The sequence below is a fragment of the Macadamia integrifolia genome, chromosome 7, assembly GCF_013358625.1.
Source record: "Macadamia integrifolia cultivar HAES 741 chromosome 7, SCU_Mint_v3, whole genome shotgun sequence".
Classification (NCBI taxonomy): domain Eukaryota; kingdom Viridiplantae; phylum Streptophyta; class Magnoliopsida; order Proteales; family Proteaceae; genus Macadamia; species Macadamia integrifolia.
Window position 1 is genome coordinate 32,493,796 of NC_056563.1, and position 22,137 is coordinate 32,515,932.

Below are 22,137 nucleotides of genomic sequence, written 5' to 3' on the forward strand. Positions count from 1 at the left end.
CCCCCCCCCCCTCTCTCTCTTAATCTTTAATGTACTGTCCTCCCATCCCTTTCTTCAACCATGAAATGCAACTCCACTTATGGTATAAGCCTTTCTTTATTTGAAAAACAAAAATTTGCTACACTGCAATTGGAATATGAAATGCAACTAACTTTTTGGTTACATAGCCCCTGTCACCAGGCAAAAGGACACCTCAACCCCTTTGAAATCCAAAATTCATTCATATAAATGCAGCTATGCTAGGTCTCATTGCCCTGAGTTGGTGCAAGCGGCCACACAATCAGATAGCAATCTTTTATGCCCCCCCCCCCTTGGCCCTTGGCCCTTTTTTTCTTCTTTTAGGAAAGCTCTCCAGGCTTCAAAGAGTTCAGTTGTCTTTGTCTGCAGTGAACAGTGATGTGCAGTGAACATCCAACAGTTGGGAACTGGCCATGCACGGCTGTTGGATGTTTACTGCATCTCACCTTAAACGATTTTGACGCCTCTGAAACTATTGAGGAATTTCTCATGGAACACCAATGGCAGCGTCGTGGGACGATTGTTCTAAGAATCTGAATCAGATTAGTATAGACTGGGTCTGATTCGCTCTTCGGATTTTGCAGTGGGCCTTTGGATCAGATCAGAATTGATTTCTCCACCCTAATTCCATCGTATGCGTAGTGGCTATGTGGTGTCTTCTCACGCATTGAAAAACTGAACAATTTCCTAGAATCCATGAAAGAGATGGAGAGTTGCATGGGTAGGGGAGATAAAGAAAGAGATGGACGTCCAGGAAGCACTCTTCAAGTGTCGGCACCGGGCCACAGGCAGTGACGGAAGAGACAAGGACTAGTCAATGGCCAGAGGAACTCAATTGTTGCTCATCCAAATTCTATGGATTTTGGCTCTGTAAAGTTTCTCTCACGGTTTCTACCGACTTTAATCCCAATAGAAGCCAGAGGATTTTAGTTCGGAGAAAAAGGAAACTATCAAACCTTACCTACATGAAGATTGAAGAGTCTTCCCCAGTATGTGGGCTTCTTTATGCATCAGAAGCTGGAAATTGCAGTCAATATAGGATAATTTATTGAAAATTACTGTGATGAACATATTTTTGCTTCTTCCCTCTCACACTCAAACAAAGAAAAAAGAAAAAAAAAAGGAAAAAGAAAAAGAAAAGAAAAGGAACAACGATAAGAGGGATTTGGCCTTTTGCAGAGGAGTAATGTCTAATCTAATAGGAGACCTAAGCCGCCGTGGTCAAGTACCTGTAGCTGAAGAAGAAGCCCGCGACCATGAGCGGAACAAAGAACTCCATGAAGCTCTTAAATTTGGGCAACCCATCTTCCTTGATCACAAAAGCTGACATCTCTTTGCCCTTGCTTTCTTTGTAAGAAGCAGCAGCAGGAGCGTCTCCTTCTTGTACCTTGAATCCTTGGAGGACGCCCACCTGGAACTTCGCTAGCATATTCTGAGCAGCCTTGCTGTGACCAATATCCTCGAATTCTTTCGTAGCATCCTTTCCTGCTGCCTCTATCAGTACCTCCTCTCCTCCGGGATGTTCATCCAGGAACTTCGTCACATCCAATACCTGTAATTCACAGACCCAAGAAGAAATCATTTGAGGGAATCACTAACAGAAACAGAGACAGACAGGGAAAGAGAGAGAGAGATGATGAGATACCCGGCCATTGATGACGAACCAGCAATCTTTCTTGGATTTGTGCTGGGCGACCTGTGAGAGGGTAAAGACTCGCCGATCCGCCATTGTAGTGTGTAAAACCGACTCGGAGACTAGGAGAGCAGAAGCAAAGCAGTGTCGTGTGTCGGGTACAGCAGAGAGAGATGGGAATTTGTAGGAGTGGAGGGGAAGATGAGTGAGGTTGAGAGTGGTAGCGAAGGTTAGCTCGAGATCCACGACCTGACCTAACCACTTCAATTCTTAATCCGAAAAAAAGCCAAGGGAAAGGAAAGCCGACAAACAAGGGGGGAAATTAGAAAATTTGCTTCTCTGGTTAGGTAAAAGGTCCCCCAACTACGATTCCAGCCTTCAGGTATCTCCCTGATGGTGTTGAGTGTGTAGACTGGTAAGTATCAAGAAAAAAGTCAGAGGTGACTGAGGTAGTTGGGACAACGGGAGCTCGAGAGCTACACAGACTACAGTGAGCGAGACCAAGAGCTGGGTCTGCTGAGCTGCAGAATCACAAACCATTGTGAGCCACTTTGGACCACCTACCTCTTGTGGATAGGTTCTACACTTCTACAGACCCAATGCCTTGTGGGCTGTGGTGGATGGTTGGGATGTAAGACTCCGGATGATTTATCAAGTTTCATAATGGTCTGTGTCCTTTTGTTTTCGTAAATACCTTCTTACATTATCGGTATTTGTCATCCCAAAACAATTACTCTTCACATTTAGGATAGGGAGTTTACGTGGAACCTTGCCCATCACATAAACATAGTCTTCTTTTTTGCATATATTATGGCCATAATGCCTTGAGCCCATAACCTATCTAGGTTCATTTCTTGGAGCCAAAGAAAGCCCTAGGATGTGATTAAACACGTTATCCCATGGATTTTAACTAGCCAAACCTTTACCTAAGGCACCGTTTAACAATTTTTCGTTTATGTCGTTTATGCGTATTCTTATTCTTAGAAACGGAGAAACAACCTAAAAAGTGTTTGATAAAGTTGTTCCGTTTCACCTGTTTTTAGAAACATAAATCAAAATTTATACCTATTTACAATTCTAGAAAGACTTTGACGAAAAAAGCCGGACTTGTTTCGTCGTTTCTAGAAACGAATTTGAAAGAAAAAAAAAAAAAAAAAAAAAAAGGCTGTTGTGCCTGATAAATCTCCCAACTATTTAAACCTAAAAAGAGGCAACCGAATCTTCTCTCTTTTGGGCATCCGATGATACTATTGGGTTTTTTAGTGGCCTTATGTCTGCAAAAAAACGTTTCGAGAAATAGGTTTATCAAACACCAAAAAATTCGTTTTTGTTTTCGAAAATGTGAAAAGTCATTTCTGCTATTTCTAGACACAGAAACAGCATAAACGTTATCAAACGGTGCCTAAGTTGCGGCACCCTCTCTTTAGTAATATCTTCCCTACTTCTTTTCCTATCATAGTAGTAGTAACAAGTTTCTTGCTGGCTTTAAGTCCATTGTGATAATCTTCCCGTTTGATTTTTTCCCCATTCATATGTATGGTTTCCCTTTGCATATAGCATGAAGGTTGCCATTGAGCATTTTAGTTTTTGGTTAAGTTTTTCTATTTTAAGATTATATCTTCTAAATATGGTTTCGTGATTTAGTTTTTCTTTGTCTTTGTTCATGTTTTTATATCGCAAGGATGCAATAATGCTGATTTTGACCTTGTGTCTATAGGCTATGCCTAGTGCTTTTTGCAGTGAAACATATGTAGAAACGTAACTCTAAAAGCGATACAGAAAGTAATGGAAAAACAAGAACAAATAATGCATATAGGTTTATGAGGTTTGGCAAAATTGCCTACGTCCTCAGTGAGAAGAGATTCTGCTTCAGTATTTATGGAAAATAGGGTTACAACGCTTGTCCTCACACCTCTCAGAATTGCTTGCATTAGAAAGAAATAAAACCTCGTTAAAAAATATAGCGAAAAACCCTAATACCGAAAAATATAAAATTACCCTCAAATAAAAAATTCGAGGGCAAAGGTGGCTGCGCCACCTATACCCCCTTGCAACCCCCACAACCCACTTATCGGCAAGCGGGACCGCCGTTCTATTCTATCGAGACGCCTGCACCAATATTCTTTGATTAAACTACGATAGAATACAAGACATCATACACCAACAGATATCTATATTAATACTAACATTATGGATAGTGGTTTTGGGTCCAACTATGCAGAACATTAGGGGAGAAGAGGTGGTTAATTACTGTTGAAGTTGATCGATGAACATCTTGATCCTTTGGAGCTGAGAAATTGAGAGGCAGGATGAGTTCTTCATTCTTTTGCACTAAATTGGTTTATATTATTGGAATGGTATGAATTCATCGAGGCAGTGGGATTTTTCACCTAGACTATATGTCTATATTCAATTACCCATATAATTTCATGGGAGGTGCGTAGAAAAGTCCTGGCTGCTACATTTATGTAAATATGTTTAGAAGAAAATAAAAAATCTAAAATCTGATTATTGATTGAATGGTCATCTCTTCATACAGGAACGTTATAGAATGACAATTTTTTGGATAATAATGAAGTCACTGTGTCGACAATTCTAAAGAGCTTGGATTTCCTTGTTTTCTTTATTATTGGGTTGTCGGAGATTATAGACCTTGCAGTGCAATAAGCTCATGTATTTTTTGCTTACTTTGGTTGTCAAAATATACTAGGGGAGATCCCAAGGCATTGGGGGTTGGCAATACTCTACCATGAGGTTGAAGGGTGATATTTTTTTGGCAGAAAGGTTGGAGGGTGATATTACAAGTGAAAATAAAAAGGGTAATATAACCTTTTTGTTTCTTGTTTTATTCCTGTAAGTTTCTTAATAGAGTAATAAATGAAGTGTTAGAAATGGATTTTCAGAAAATTGAAAGTCATTAGATCCGGATCCTCTCCATAGAGCCTATGGACCATAGAGTGATCCTACGGCTGGGAGGGCTCGGACACATGTCTCGAGGTCACCCCAGCTGTGAGATCACTCTATAATCCATGGGTTCTATGGAGAGGAATCCTATTCTGTGCCAGGGGTCCTCTAAAAACATGCTTGGTATACTCGCTTTGTGAATTGTTACACTTGATGCTTGAAATCCAACCAATACCAACCCAGAATTTTTAAACTGATGGCCTGATATATTTACTCTATTCTACTAAATGCTGCTGACCAATTGCCATATACTCCTGCACACATCCATTCGATCCCACTACCTACCTCCTCCCCTTTCACATTGATTTAGGCTATAACATTTGTTTTGTCATGGACTCAATAAGAACATCAACAATTTACGGACAAGAAGAAGAAAAGTCACTAAACTCCTTCACAGATTGACAGTTCTGATGAAGGAAACAAAAGCTAATTAAACCCAAACCGATCCCTCGTCAAACACAGGCTAATAAGGAACAAGCTTGAATGCCTTCATCTTGTCTATCCACGAAATAAACGAATTCGTCGTATTCCTGAAACCCAAGAACCCATGCTCTCTACTCTTATTCATGGAGTTACACCAAGATTCTTGAGCCCCAAAAGAAAAATTCGTGATCCACCAGACACCAACTTCCTCCAGTTTAGTGGGCAACAACTCCTTCTCCCTCACCATCTTGTCCCACACGGGTCCCATGTCCTTCATCATCTCCGCCATGCTCGGAACACCCTCTTCATATTCTGGGCATTCCAACCCGAATTGCTCCGCCAACACTTTCCACAGGTCCTTCCACTTGAACACATCTCCGTTTACGCAATTGAAGGCTTCGTTCTTGGCGTTGGGATCCAAGGACGCCCAAATATGCTGCTCCGCGATGAGATCAGCGTCGGAAGCATCCATGAAACAGTTCCAAGAGGCTCGAGTTCCCGGGAACTTCAGGGGTAAACCTTCATGCTTACAGATGGCCGCGTACACGCAGAGGGTGCCGACAAGGTTCATTAGGCTGAAGGGTGAGAAGCCGAAGATGACACTAGGGCGGAGAACGGACCACGTCAACTTGTCCTTCTTCTCGACCTCTTCGAAGAGAATGTCCTCCTGGATGTGGTAGAAGTTGGTGGTGGGAAGTCGAGGGAGATCCTCGTGGAAGGGAGGCTCGTGAGGGCGGGCGGCGCCGGACTTGAAGTCCTCGAAGGAGCCCAAGTAGTGTTTGGTCCCTGTCTGGAGGGAGATGTGTTGGAGATTGGGAGCATTGGGGATCACCGCTCGGAGAACGTTGCGAAACATAGCGCCGTTGATCTCGCAGTTGGCTGTCTCGGTGCCCCGGTCGACCCAGGAGACGTAGAAGATGTGGGTAACATCGGTGAGAGGGGAGAGCTTGGCGATGGTTTCCTCTGCATTGGAGACGTCGCATTGGATGTATTCGATGGGGTAGTCGGCATTCCAGGAAGGGCGGGGGCGACGGGCTACGCCGTAGACCTTCCAGGGACCGCCAGGGGTGTCGGTGAGGGGGAGAATCTCGGCCAGACTGTTGCCGACGATACCGGTGATGCCGATGACCAACCCCACGCTCTCGTAAAGTCCCTTTGGACTACCTTCATCGTCATTGGACCTCCTCTGTTTTAATAACCAATTTGAAATTCAATTACGACGATGATCAGAACTTGTAGTTCTCAACAAAGCAAAGCAATTCTTTAATATATTACTACTATTAGCTTATAATAATCATCCAAACCAGGTTCGTCGAATAGATTGTTCGAGAATATATCAAAGGGAAGAACAATATCCACAATCTAGAAGAAGAAGAAGAAGAAGAAAACCCAAAAAATTTGAGAAAACAAAATTGCCTTAGCATTGCTGATCGCTTCAGCCCACCACCATTTCATTTTCCTATTATTCTTCGTTATTGCAATGAGAAATTGGCAATGATGATATTGCGATTGATCAAAGAAAGAGAGATTGAGAAAGAGAAGGATGTTTTCTGCAAACAAAGATAAGATGCTTCTGCCTTACATGCACTCTTAATGGAGTTACAGAGTGTCCGTCCAGACGAAGCCGGATCACATTCCAAGAATATGTGGAACACAGGAGTCCACAGATGGGCTTACCAGAATGTGATCTGGACGGACTCGGACTTGGCTGCTTCCAGGGACCAGGGACCAGGGTCCAGGGTCCTGGTAATAGGAATGTTCTTGCTGCCCGCTACAGCATTCGTCAAAATAGAATCTCAGGCATAGCTACTTTGGAAAATACAAAAAGCTTAAAGGAGTGTTGACGAACCCATATCCCATACAGGGGAACATACAGGGGAAGGGGGTTATTTCATTTCTTTTTCCTACAATTCAGTGCCAACATCTGTCCCATTTTAAAGGAAGATGGATATTCATGGAGGTGAATCCAGTGCATTGTGCACTGGTTGCAACATCTGCTGGTATAGCAGGCACCAGGTTTGTGGTCTAGGGATCAATTCCTGTCACACGTATTCTCCCCTTTTAACAACAACTGCTTAGTGCAGTTGGTGAGCTGTGGTGTGTATAAAACCCATGCTCACTAGGAGGTCTCGAGTTCGAGTCTCCTAGCTGTTACCTACTTCCCTCCCTACCTATCAAAAAAAAAAAAAAAAAAAAAAAAAAAAAAAAAGATATTCATGGAGGAAACAGACCGTTAACGAACGGTTGAGATGTTTTTGCCTTTCATCTGACAATTGATATTCCATTATGACTGTGACTGCAGAAGATGATGAAGCAGCGGTATTGACCTGAATTGGTCGGATTGGATTGATATCATTCTTGTCTGATCCCAATACCGTATCATTGGATCAATATGAACCAAGAACAATAAGATTAAAAAAAAAAAAAAACAACCGATGGCCAGTACCATGCTCTCGTTAACGGAAAAAAAACATGACCACAATCTAATGAGAAGAAAGAAGAAGAAGTAGGAAAAAAAAAAAAAACCAAAGAATTTGAGAAAACGAAATTGCCTTAAAAGCGTGGATCACTCCAGTCCACCACCATTTCATTTTCCTACTTGTTGTGGTAAAAATTGATTTGGTGATCTTTTTTATAAGACTTGAACTCCACGCTAGACCTATACAAAAGAGCAGACAAAAGAGATTTAAGCAAAATGATTGATCCACTTTTTTGAGGATTTATCTTGATAATTATAGGCAATGAATAGATAGGTGGTTGATGAGAGTTCTGTTTTGGCAAGTAGTTCACTCTTGTTAGGATAACTCTTGGAACAGTCTCATTAGGTAAGTGTTATCTTACTTGTAAGATTCAATTCATTTGTGGCACAACAGGGCGTCTGGCGCATTTCCAATAGCCAGAAATGCTCGTGCACGGAGCCCAAGGCGGGCACACACAGCCCAAAACATTTATGGGCGTTGGATGCACCCCAGACACTCTGTTAGTGATAAGATTTGCTGAGCTGGCAATAAGATTTGTTGAGCTGGCAATAAGATCTGTTGAGATGGCCATAAGATCTATTGAGCTGGCAACGAGTGATACTTGAGATTGTCCTCGCAATCGCCATGATCGGATCAAACTCCTTAGAGAGGTGATATGACTGGTTGGCCATGTAGCTAGGCGATCTGAGACGTCAGCTCGGCCAAGGATGACCTAAGGGGTCGGTTTCCCAGGGATGACCTGGATGGTCAGCTCGGTCAAGGATGACCCAATGGGTTGGATTTCCTAGGGATAACTTGGATGATCGACTCGGCCAAAAATGACCCAAGGGGTCGGCTCGATCAAGGATGATCCAAGGAAGTAATATTTTTGCCCTCATCACTAGTATTCTTCATTATTGCAATGCAAAATTGGCGATGATGATTTTGAGATTGATCAAAGAGAGGATAGTTATCTATCTATCTATATATATATATATATATATGTATATGTATTATCTCTCTCTCTCTCTTCCCTAAACATGGGGCAGAATTGAAAAAAAATAAAAAATCTCCATAATCTCCCTCTCTCTCATTCTCTCTTCCCTAGACATGGGGGAGAATTAAAAAAAAAAAAACCCCCGTAATTCATAATTATCCACTGCCACAATTATCTCTCTCTCTCTCTCTCTCTCTCTCCCCTAAATGTAGGGGATAATTTAAAAAAAAAAAACTCCACAATTCATAATTATTCATGGACGACTTTCTTTTAATATTAACCGTAATCTAAACTATCTATCAGTTTTTTATATTGTAACTGATTCCTAATTTTTAGGGTGGAGAGATAACGGACGTGGTTACTTAACTTGTCTAATATTTTTTTTATATAAATAAATAAATAAATAACAAAAATCCAATATAAGCGGACTCCTCCTTCGATTCTGCTGGGAAATTTCAATTCTCTTTGTCTCGCCTTGCTTCTTCTTCAACGATGTTCCTTCTTTCTACAGCCGCCATCATCATCTCCTCTCTCTCTCTCTCTCTCTCTCTCTCTCTCTCTCTCTCTCTCTCTTAAAATAGGATGAGGTAAGAAAAAAATCAACATAACTATTTTCTGGCACTAAGCATATGAGAGACTTGGCCACACATATCCAAATACCATGTTTACATATTAATCATCAGGGAAGAGATTTGGACAGTAAAGCTTGCAAGTATTGCAGAGGACAAATTTGAATTTATAAAGTAAACAAAGCTATTGAATATCTAGGATTTTATTATTACTTATTGGGTAGATATTATTAACCTATGAGAATTTACCATGGATGCAAATCTTCAGTGAGACTGGTAAACAAAACTTCAACTAGACTGGAGAGCATTGAAAAAGGAAGAAGAAAGAAGGAACAGTCTTGAAGAAGAAGCAAGGAGAGAGAGATGATCGAGATTTCTAAGCGGAATCAAAGGAGAAGTCCGCTTATTTATTTATTTAAATATTAATAATATTAAAAAGAGTTGTAACGGTTTACAACTTTGTAACAGGATTAACATATTTAACACGTGTCAATCATATCACTTACGTGAACGTTCACCGTGCTTCGGACGTTCCGCAATCCTATTTTTTTGCATGTACCGCGACCATTTTGCCATTATTCACTACCATAATTATCCCCCATCCTTCTCTCTCACACTATTTCTTCCCTCCAAACGTCAGGGTTTAAAAAAAAAAAAAAAAAAAAAAAAACCACAATTCGTGTTAAACAATTACCGATAATTATCCCCATCTCCCCTTTCACTTCCCTAACGTGGGAGAGAATTAAAAAAAAAAAAAAAAACCCCCATTGTTCATATAATTATCTACTACCATTATTATCTCCCTCTCCCTCTCACTCCCACTCTCTCTTCCCTAAACTTGGGGGAGAAAAAAAGAATCCATAATTCATAATTATCCACTACCATACCTCTCCCTCTCTCTTCCCTATACGAAGGGAAGAATTTGAAAAAAAAAAAAAAATCCACAATTCATAATTATCCACCACCATAATCTTTTTATATTCTCAATATCATTTTTCCTTTTATTTTATACTAATAAAAAAAAATTAGTGTATATCATTCTATATTCTCTCCCTTAATTTCTCTTATTCGCTTTTAATATATTCAGTTTCCTTTTCCTCTCTTCTCTCTTTCAGTGATCCATGGCGCATCTCCTTTCCATTCCACATCCGTTTGTTGAAGGTGAGAGGGATACCGTGCATCAACTTCTTCTTGTTAGCTTTTGGTTTTTGACAAAATAGTCATTTTCTTCTCCGATCAAAGCAAGGGAGACTGGGAGAACAACGAAGACTCAGCTGTCCCATATGTTGGAATCCTATTCCCTGATGGGTTCTCTATTTCTCTTCTTCCCAAAATTCAAAAATTTTCTTTTTTGTTGTCTGTTCTGTTTGCAAACAGAACAAACAGGTTCAATAATCAAGCACAGCGTTTATGGTTTTCACGGTTCTCCTTTTTCGGGTGGTGGTGATGAAGAACCGAGGAGCAGCTTCTCAGGAAGGGAGGCATACACGATCAAGAAAAGCAAAACAGGTTCAGTAATCAGTATTGCACTACCATGTAGCTTTGGACCAGACCGAGAAAACTAGGAAACAAATAATGAAATGTGTATATATTTTTACCTGTAATCAAGAACTGTGATCGGGTTTGTCAGGGAAAGATTGATCACGATGTTGCTCAGGTTACAGATGTGCAGAACTATAGGTATGTTCTTGCTCATACAAAGTTTCTTTATTTGATAGATTTCTGTCTGAGTTGTTTTTTTTTTTCTTTTATAGTTTTTCTATTTCACTGGGGGAGTAGGATCTTTGTAGCTGCATGGAATGTGGGTGGAAAATCACCACGTGGTCACTTGAATCTCAAAGATTGGCTTCACACCTCACCTCCAGCAGATATTTACGTTCTTGGGTATGTCCTCTTACCAATTTTAATTTTCTTTACAATTTTCTTCTCTTTTGTAGCTATGCAAATACAAGAAGATTAATGGAATCTGTTTTTATTCCATTCTCTAAATTTCAAGAAATTGATCCCCCAAATGCTGGGAACGTTTTGGGAGCAAAAGACAATGGCCCTGCTAGGAAGTGGCTGGCTCTCACCCGAAAGACTCTTAACAATCTCCCTGGCACAAGTGGCAGTGCTGGTTGCTACACGCCTTCTCCATTTCCTGATCCAATAGCAGAATTAGATGAAGATTTTGGAGGCTCAACAAGGCAGAAGGCCTCATCTTTCTTACATCGTCGGTCATTCCAGTCCTTGAGTCGTAGCTTGAGAATGGACAATGACTTGTCAACCCCGCAACCTGGCTGGATCGACGATTCAGTGTTTGTGATAGGGTTATTTTTTGTCAGGCCGAGTGATTATGATCCCAATTTCATATGGGGTTCATCTGATGATGAGAATGCGCCTACGGATCCCCCAGGTACCATGTTCTCACCAATGTCCTATGGTGGTTCCACATCCATGGAGGACAGGGAGAGACTATCTGGGTACTCAAGGTACTGCCTTGTTGCAAGTAAGCAAATGGTTGGGATATTTCTCACGATATGGGTGAGGAGAGACCTGAGGGATGATGTACGCAATATGAAAGTTTCTTGTGTGGGTAGGGGATTGATGGGTTATCTTGGAAACAAGGTACATTGTTTACATGAATCAGATTACTACTTTTTCTTGATATTGAATCTATAGTCCACGTAAACCACCATGATACTGTTAAACTGATAGGTTACAGATTGGAAGGAGGAATGCACATTGTTCTGTAATTGTCTCAACATGTGAGTTAAGCATCCCTACTTCATAGTTTGTTCATATAATAACTATAATAACTATGTTTGTTGATTTTTTATGAGGTCTATGTTTTCTATTATCCTTATGTTGGCTTTGTTTCTCTTTTGCATGTCCAAAGGAGAGAACCAACCTCATGTTATCTTAGACTTACGAAGGAACATCCTTAACTTCTATTTGGACATACCATTCTCTTAAGAGACTCTCTGTCTCTCTCTCTCTCACACACACACACAAAGTAGCATTCAACCATTGATTGTCTAAAAAATGCTATAATTTTTTATCTTTATTTGAAATTTAAAAATTATATTTAATAATTATCTTAAACTACTAATTGCTTCACATCATTTATTTTGACGTAGAAAATTTGTTCTCTCTCTCTCCCATAGCCGCACGTGCAACGTGCATTTGCACGTGCTCTTTTACTAGTGTATATATATATGTCATAGGTCACCCATGTGGAGAGGGGATCTTGCGTCCGATAAGAGGAGGAGGAAAAGGACTAAGATCCTTGGAGAGAGTCTGTGTGTTAACGTGAAGGGAGTTTTCCTTCATCCTTGGCTGAACGCCTTGTAGCATAGATCCAAGGGTTGGAAACACATTGGGATGCATGTCTAAGGGCTTCCAGTCCTTGGATCTACGTTATACGTCCTGTAGCGCTATAGAGGACCTCGACTTCTCTCCCCTATTGTTGTTTGGGGTGGCGATGGACCATAATGGTCATACAATAGCTCGGTCCAAAAAAAAAAAGGTGTTATATATCTTTTGGGTAGTTGTTTTCTATTCGAGAGCTCACTCCGTGTCCAAACACAGTGCGCCCCAGACAATAATAGGGGGGCAGCTCTCGGACTAAAAATTGTCTTATATATATTTGTTTGGTAGAATAAAAAATATGGAATATTAAAATGGAATATTTTTTCTCACAAATCATAATTACAATTATATTTTCTCATATATAAAATAGGACGAGTTTTTGTCCATGCCACGAGTCTCCAATTTTGATATCTAATTGATATTGTATTGGTTGAACAGTATGGATCAAGGGTAAAAAATTCAAAAATTCATTTTTTTCAAAGAAAAATAAGAGTATTTCTGTCTGATTTGGATGAATCGATAGCCTATTCATTCTGGTATTGTATCGGTTTTAGAGATAGCGAATACCCATTCCAATACCCTGCACTAAAACCACAACTATGTATAGCAAATTAAATGTAGATCGTGTGGCAAATGCAAATGGCAATGATAGAGAAGCATAAAAGCGTAGTAGCAACCGGTGGAGGTCCACCGTTAACGAACGGTTGAGATATTTCTTGCATCTCATCTAACAATTAATATTCCATTCTGATTGCAGACGATGATGACAGAGCAGCGGTTTCGATCTGAATTGATCGGATTAGATTGATTTCGACCTTGTCTGATTCTAATACCGTATCATTGAATTAACATGAAATAAAAATAATAAAATAAAAACTAAAATTTTTAACAACAATCAAGGGTATTTCTGTCTTGTCTGATCTCAAGATTGACTCCGGTATCTTAGACCATGAGCCCACTTACAATTGAAACACTCAATTCATTGGTGATGGGGATAGAGGTGTGATGGATTGGGTTCCTTCTCATGAGTTGGTTGAAGTTAAGGGTGTTAATCAGTTCGGTATGATTCGGTTTGATTTGGTTTACATTTATTTGGCTGAAATCAAAACCGTACTATTTACTAAACAGTTGCACTTTCTGAAACCGTAACCATTTAGTAAACGATTTCGATTCCACGATTTTTAAGCGGTGTCGATTTCATGGTTTTAAACGGTTTTGATCTCGATTTATTCCATACGGTTTCTAAACGGTTAGTAATCGATTTTCTAATTTATTCATATGTTTACTAAAATTTGCTTTTGTTGATAAACGCTTCAATCTTGTATCAAATTAAACGCTACATAACTACATAATGTACTTAAATTATTAAATAGACTATTGGACAACCTCTCTGGTCCTTAATTCTTCCTTAAATTAAATCATTATGTTTTGTTTAAATAACCAAATATTTAATCGTTATACGAGTTATTCAGATCATTTTGAAGGTTTAAACGGTTTGGTTTTCATAGAGTCAATTCGATTTGAAACCAACGGGTTAAACGATTAAAACTAACCTGATCCATTTAAATAATCAATCTTAAACTTGAAACCAAAACCGAACCATTTACTAAATGGTTTTGTGATTTAGTGTAAACGGCTCGATTCGATTTCAATAAATGATTTTGATTTCAAATTTACATCCTTACCCTTTTAAGTATGGATCAAGTGTAGGATGACACTATCAATAAAAGATGGAACCTCACATGCCAAGTCAATGGGAGTCTAGGAGGGAAAATCGCACGATTTTTGTACATTCTAGAAAAAAGAAAAAAGATGACCATATTATGGTAGGCCCATCGGGGTAAAGACTTATTAGTTCGTGCGGGCAATCAGATTGCCGACCAGGCGAGACGAACTTCTAACATTTCTAGTCGGACCCATGCCTCTTGGTCGGTTTTGCGTTTCCTAGTCGATCTCATGTTTCCTGACGATACCTACCTAGTATGGCAAACACTATGCTCGACTTGCACTCCATGACTGGAGCTAACCTTAGGAAATTTGGTATCTCAATTAGCAGACGCATTGATTGGCTCCACCTGAGACTGACTGCACCAACTAGGCGTGTCACGTGTCAACCAAGCATGTCATACAGGCTACCTCTACCGCCAGCGTATCACCTAGATTCCATATCTAACCGTATGATGGTGACATTTATAACCGCTTGAACCTAACCATGATCACTAATCTTACCAAGGTGAAGTTAACAATTATTAGACCCGAGTACAACTGTGGTCAGGTTACCTGTTAAACGATCTGCCATATCAACCAAGACAAGGACCTATCCGTCAATGGCATTAACATCTAGATCAACAAGGACAATGACTAAACAACCAACAGGCGATAGTACCAACTAGTATATAAAGGGGAGTTAGCATAATTGAAGGTAAGACACTTAGAATACTTGAGCTCTGCAATTTCTTATTTTCCTCTTTTACTGGTTTTAAGCATCCTTCTCAAAGCACCACGTCGTGTTAGTTTCTTATTTATTTATTGTAGGCCATTGTTGAGCAGGAACTCTACAGTAAAAAATGTCATTAATGGGACTCCAAATTCATGGATTTGAAATCTCCACGGATTTGTTAAATCAACTATTAAAATCTTAACATTTATATTATTTATGGATTTGGATTTCTCATCTCTTGAATACGATCATCTTGAATTGGTCAAATATTCGACAACATAATCCACCTCAATCAAACACATTTGCAATATACCTTGCTATTTTGCAGTAGAATTCAATTATATAAGGACTAATATGTGCAAAGTACTGTAATTACTAGAGAGAATTCTTATCGACTTTGTTTGTTTTCAAGAGGAATTAAAGAGAAAGAAACTAAAGTTTTCCAAACCTAGAAGGAAATTTTACCAATAAGACAGAAGGAATCCTCATAATTTAAATGCATTCATACAAGTTTAAAATTTGAAACATTCCCACTTTGCACCCATCAAAAAACATTAACTAGACCTTACAAACATATGAGAGAGAGAGAGAGAGAGAGAGAGAGAGAGCACTACTGCAGCAGTAGCAAACATGCATCTAAATAAAAGATATAGAGCTCGAAAAAGCATGATTATGGGGCAGCTATATGCCACATTCACAAGAGAAGAAATAATGCATTTGATGGTTTCACCAATGCTTTCATGTGACTGAAGAGGTGAAGTTCCATCACTTTTTGAAACTCCAAAAAGACTATCATGTGGTTATTTGGTTCCCCCAAATTTAATGGGCTTTTTATTCGGATCAAATTATCAATTCAATTTCATGTAATTCACGTGCAACCATGGTTTAAGAGCATGGAATTGGATTTGGGCTCGATCAAGGTCAATATTGATTGGTCAGAATTGACTTGGATCAAATGATCGAATATATCATATATCCTTAATATTTATTTTAAAATATATATTTTTTTATTTTTTTTATAGAACATCTGTCTTAATTTTTTTTTTTTTTGGTTGAACATCTGTCTTAACTACATGAAGGGAAAATGTTCATTAGAATTATCTCAAAAAAGAAAAAAATAACAAAAAAGAAAAGAAAAATCCACTATAGTAAGCACTAAGCAACATTACAATCCTTTATGTGAAGTTGGGAAAACATCATAGGCTCCATTTGGTTGCAATGGAAATTTAAAAGGAAGGGAAGTAAAATTTTCATACTTTAAAATTGTTTTTTTATAATCATTATCTCATGTGATTGTATAAACTACTTAATTTTTTAAACCATATTTAGTAATGATATATTTTACATGTAATTTTTATTTTAAATATTATAGCAAAGGGTTTTGGATGCAAAGTAAAGTGAAATTTTATCACCAAATATGGAATGATTTGAAGTTAATGTTAAAGTCACATGGGTAATGATTACATATATTGTTATAGTAATCGGACTCATCAACCCATCTCCCCTCATTTGTCCCACATTAATTGGAATTGAATGTTAGAAAAACAATCTCTTAAGATAATATATATATTTTCAATTTTATCTCCAAAAATCTAAAATGGAGTAGGATCCCCCACGTCTCTCTCTCTCTCTCTCTCTCTCTCTCTCTCTCTCTCTCTCTCTCCAATTTCAAACCTGTTTTAGTAATTGAATTTTTCTTCGTTTTCTTTGAGTTTTGATCACCTGTGGATGAAGATCATCTACAATGAAACATAAGAAATTTGAGAAAAGAATTAGCTAAAGGTACGCTTATTTCTAGTCACAAATATATGATTGATAGATGTGCAAAAGCATATCCAGAAACTTAAAATTGAAGTCGTAGAACAAATCCAATAAAATCAAGAAGGAAGAAAATATTATAAGGGATTTATTAGGGGAATTTACTATCAATCTCCTATACTCAGATGGAATGATGAGTTCGATTACTATACTCATGTTTGTAAATGGTTTTCAGTCATACATGTACTCACACATGATCAACAAAGTGATGGTCAAGAATCTTAATAAGAGAGAGAGTGAGAGAGAGAGGGAGGGAGAAACGTGCATGATTTGAAACTCCCTACAAATAGAGGAGATAATAAAGGTTAATAAAATTGAATAATTTTAAATTTATCAAAAATAAGAAAAATAAAAAAAAATTAAAAATTTTGAATAACAAAAATAACAAGAGGTTACCTCCATAAAGAGATTAGACACATGGCACTTATTTGACATAAGAGCAATGATCCGCCCTCCAAATTCAGTCCCGGTGAAGTGAATTCTCTGGATAGAGAGGGAACCCAAAAAACCCAAGTTCAAGTAAGAGCTAGCACCAGCTTAACACTATGAGTTTTTCCAGATCCGTCTATTTAATTAACACTTCTTTATTCCTGGAATTTAACATTGATTGGATTTTATGAGACATTCGTTCTTTCATGGACAAGATAGGAACGGCAGAGCATCATCAACTTATTACAGACAACAACAATAACTACCTACGAGAAGAAAGTTCACTAACCCAACTCCTCCAGATAATGATTATTATTGATGAAGGAAACAAGGAAACAGAAGAAGCTATAACGCACCCAAATCGATTCCTCGTCAAACACAGGCTAATAAGGAACCAGCTTGAATGCCTTCATCTTGTCTATCCATGAAATAAATGAGTTAATTGTATTCCCGAAACCCAAGAAGCCATGCTCTTTACTCTTGTTCATGGAGTTCAACACCGAATCTTTCCCAAGAGCAAAGTCTGCGAACCACCAAAGGCCTAATTCCTCCAGTTTAGTGGGTAAAAGCTCGTTTTCCCTTACGATATCGTCCCACACGGCTCCCTTGTCCTTCATCATCTCCGCCAAGCTGGGAACACCCTTTTCATACTCGGGGCAATCCAATCCAAATTGCTCTGCCAACACTTTCCACAGGTGCTTCCACTTGAACATATCCCCGTTTACGCAATTGAAGGCTTCGTTCTTGGCGTAGGGATCCACAGACACCCAAATGTGCTGCTCCGCGATGAGATCAGCATCGGAAACATCCAAGAAATTGTTCCAAGCGCCTCGACTTCCAGGGAACCTCAAGGGCTTACCCTCGTGCTTACAGATGGCGGCGTAGACGCAGAGTGTGCCGACAACGTTCATCAAGCTGAAGGGTGAGAAGCCGAAGATGACACAGGGGCGGAGAACCGACCACGTCAAGTTGTCCTTCTTCTCGACCTCTTCGAAGAGAATGTCCTCCTGGGTGTAGTAGAAGTTGGTGGTGGGAAGCCGAGGGAGATCCTCGTGGAAGGGAGGATCATGAGGGCGGGCGGCGCCGGACTTCAAGTCTTCAAAGGAGCCCAAGTAGTGCTTGGTCCCCGTCTGGAGGGAGATGTGTTGGAGATTGGGGGCATTGGGGATCACCGCTCGGAGAACGTTGCGAAACATAGCGCCGTTGATCTCGCAGTTGGCTGTCTCGGTGCCTCGATCGACCCAGGAGACGTAGAAGATGTGGGTTACGTTGGTGAGAGGGGAGAGCTTGGCGATGGTTTCCTCTGCATTGGAGACGTCGCATTGGATGTACTCGATGGGGTGATCGGCGTTCCAGGATGGGCGTGGGCGTCGGGCTACGCCGTAGACCTTCCAGGGACCGCCAGGGGTGTCAGGGAGAGGGAGAATCTCGGCCAGGCTGTTGCCGACGATGCCGGTGACGCCAATGACCAACCCCACACTCTCGTAAATTCCCTTTGGACGACCATCGTCGTCATCGTACTTCCTCTGTTTGAACAACCAATTTGGAATTCAAGCAAAAGTGAATAAGAACAATAAATTAAACCAGAATCTAGAAGAAGAAGAACGATAAAACAAAATTACCTTAACAGCGCCGATCGCTCCTGCCCACCACCAACTCATATTCTATTCTTCCTTTCTTTCTGCAATTCCAATGATGATATTGCGATCAAAGAATGAGAAAATAAGTTCATCGAAACTGATCGTTAATAAGTGAAACGAGTTAGAGAGAGAAAGAGAGGATTTGGGAATGTCTGGTGGATAAGTATTAAGTGGGACAAAATTTTCCTGCTGCCCAACTCGTACGTGGCAGCACCGTAATACATCCACGTTAACTGCGTTTTTATTATTATTTTTTTCTAATGTAACAGGATGTTATTAGTTTGCATTCACCGTCAACGAAGCAGAGATTTCCTATATGACCTTTTTGTTTTGAGAAAGTAAAAAAATAAAACTTTGGGAACAAGTTCCTTCTCCGGTTAATCCCCTCACTCCCCTACACTGCTACCCCCTCCCCCACCCTGCATAAAGAAGCCCGTCCCACAGCGTTCTCAGCCTCGTCAATATAGGTTGAACCCATGGTGCAAGAAGGTTTTCATCACCATCATCAGAGTGTAGTTTCTCAGCAAGCAATGCTACCACTGTTGCATCTTTGAACAATACAACAACAATCATAACCTTATCCCAATTTGATGGGATTGATTACAAGGATCCGATAAGGTCTAAGATGCATATAAGTATAAGAATAGACGTTCTAAAAAAAAAAAAAGGAGGTAAAAAGAAGAAGTTAAAGCAATAGTCAAAGCAGCATTCTAGGAACATCCCCTATATGAGGTCGGCTACACGAGTCCTTGTCCTCCACTTACCTCTATCTGCGGTCATACTAGGATCGATCCTACCAGTTGCATATCTTTTCTTACCACTTCGTCAATGGTCAATTTAGGTCTGCCTCTCCTTCTAGCTCCATGTAATTCAAACTTGTCACACTTTTTTACTGTGGCATCAATGGGTCTTCGTTGAACATGACCATATCACCTCAATTGGCTATCGTGGAGCTTGTCCTGAATTGGAGCCACTTCTAACTCTTTTCTAATACAATCATTCCTTACTCTGTCTCTCCGGGTCTTTCCGTACATCCATCTCAGCATCCTCATCTCTGCTACACCAATTTATTCAAATTACTCTTCTTGATTGCCCAACACTCCGCCCCATACATCATCATTGGTCGTATTACTGACCTGTAGAATTTTCCCTTAAGTTTAACAAGCATGCATTTATCACATAGCACTCCCGAGACACTTCTCCACTTCATCCATCACACTTTAATTCTGTGGGAGACATCATTTTCTATATCACCCTCTTTGCTAATGATTGACCCCATATATTTAAAATAGTCATTTTGTGGTAGATCTCGCCCCTCAAGTTTCGCCACTTTCTCACGTCTCATAGTTTGGCTAAATGGGCACATCATATATTCTGTCTTTATTTTGCTTATCCTAAAACCTCTTGATTCTAAGCTTGATCTCCATAGTTCTAGTTTAGTTTTAATCCCTTCCACAGTCTCATCTATCAAAACAATATCATCAGCGAATAGCATACCCCATGGGACCTAGTCTTGGATGTGCTTGGTTAGATCATCCATGATGAGAGCAAACAGATACGGGCTCAAAGCTGATCCGTGGTGTAACCTAATTGTAACTGGAAACTCATTACTTTGACCTTCTGTAGTTTTGACACTTAGTCATCACTCCCTCATACATGTCCTTAATTATATCCACATACTTTAAATAACCCCTCACCTTCCCTAAGACATACCAAATAAGATCTCCAGGTACTCTGTCATACGTTTTCTCAAGGTCAATAAAGACCATATGGAGGTCTTTTTTGTGAACTCCAAATATTTCCATAAGTCTTTTTAGGAGGTAGAAAGCTTATGTTGTGGTCCTCCCTCCATAAAACTAAATTGATTCTCCAATCATGTTATTGTACCAGAACAAGGATTCAGGCCATTTGCTTATCCTGGTTCTATAACAAGTTCTTTGAGTCCAAGTGGAGCTGATATTGATCAAAGCTTCATCCCTGTAAACTTCATGGAAACGTTTCCCCAATTGGCAAAAGTCTCCCAACCACCTTCACTTCCATATTCATCACCAAATGCATCAAACCCCCCGAATTTAACCCTGTTTTTGCAGGAACCCACCACCACAGAGACCAGTGAAGATATTGCCAACACACTTGGCAAGGATCAGAGCAACCCATTGCTCCCTTTCCATGATCTTCATCAAATATAGCTCCAATCAGGGATGGAATCGCTGAAGATCGATAAAGATTTTATGAAATATACTTCACAAGGCCTCGGTGATCATTGGCTTGGAGCCACCAAGATGCAGGCGATGAAGTACACTGGAAAAAGAATGCAAGATCATCATGACAGGACTTCATCTTCATCTCCAGGTAAGGTGTTTAGGGGTGCAAGGCAAAGGCATTGGGGGAAGTGGGTTGCAGAGATCAGGTTACCAAGAAATAGGACAAGGGTGTGGTTGGGGACCTTCGACACAGTCGAAGAAGCTGCTTTTGCATATGATGCAGCCGCTTGCAAGCTAAGGGGGGACTATGTTCATTTGAATTTCCCAGACCTCAAGCATCAAATTAAGGCCAATTGTTGTCATGGTAGCACTGCAGCCGTCCTGGAAGCAAAGCTACAAGCTTTCAATGACCAAAAGGAAGCTACCAACCCACCACTACCCGCATCATCACCAAAGAAACATATATGTCAAGAGTTCAAACCTCATGAGCCGAAAGCCTACAAGAAAAGATTGTTTATTTGATTTGGAGAACAGAATTGGATCTGAAGTAATTGAGACAAAGAAGACTCCGGAGTTATCAGACATGGATGCAGTTCTTTTGAGTGGAATGCCTTCCTTGGACATGGACATGATCTGGGATGCCCTTTCATTATCTGATTCATGGCATGAGTTCAATTATTTTCATTTTCAAAATTCAAATATTGAATATGATACAGAAGTATGTTGAATTGGATTGAGAATTATAGTAGACTCAATCATATAAATCTTCCATTGGGTTTTTCCATGTTTAAGCCCAAGAATTTTACTTTCTCCATTAATGTCCAGATTTTGATGGATCTCTGTTTTGGTAACAAGTTCCTTCTCAAAACAAAAGGGTAATATAGGAAGTCTCTAATTCATTGACGGTGAATGCAAACTTCTAACGTCCTGTTAAATTAGAATAAAAAATTTATAAAAACTCAGTTACCGTGGATGTATTGAGATGCTGCCACGTAGGATAGCTGCGACCAGGGCAGCGGCAAAATTTTGTCCCGAAAAGTGAGAAAGAGGATTAGTATCCTTTATGTACATAAAAACGATTGTGTTCAAATTGAGAAATTCCGTGTGTATTAATAATGGCAACAAGTGGCAATACTATAACATGAACTGTAGAGGATCTGAATCCATACAACAAACAGTAACAGTACTCTAC

At 39.7% G+C, this 22,137-nt stretch overlaps 2 protein-coding genes and 1 pseudogene across 2 annotated transcripts; 1 reads left to right on the forward strand and 2 right to left on the reverse strand.

Annotated features, from left to right (window-relative positions):
* Positions 1-1,042: 1,042 nt before the first annotated feature.
* Positions 1,043-1,922, reverse strand: LOC122083393 (cytochrome B5-like). Its single transcript, XM_042651178.1, has 2 exons — positions 1,664-1,922; positions 1,043-1,570 (listed from the first exon to the last, which is right to left on the reverse strand). Exons 1-2 carry the CDS (start codon positions 1,745-1,747, stop codon positions 1,226-1,228), a joined length of 429 nt encoding a protein of 142 aa, XP_042507112.1. The 5' UTR covers positions 1,748-1,922; the 3' UTR covers positions 1,043-1,225.
* A 2,936-nt stretch (positions 1,923-4,858) lies between these two features.
* LOC122084924 lies at positions 4,859-18,862 on the reverse strand. The gene is made up of 4 exons (XM_042653343.1): positions 18,724-18,862; positions 17,486-18,627; positions 6,716-6,809; positions 4,859-6,239 (listed from the first exon to the last, which is right to left on the reverse strand). Exons 1-4 carry the CDS (start codon positions 18,760-18,762, stop codon positions 5,079-5,081), a joined length of 2,436 nt encoding a protein of 811 aa, XP_042509277.1. The 5' UTR covers positions 18,763-18,862; the 3' UTR covers positions 4,859-5,078.
* Positions 18,863-19,217: 355 nt separating this feature from the next.
* On the forward strand, positions 19,218-21,672 carry LOC122084925 (annotated as a pseudogene).
* The last annotated feature ends 465 nt before the right edge of the window (positions 21,673-22,137 follow it).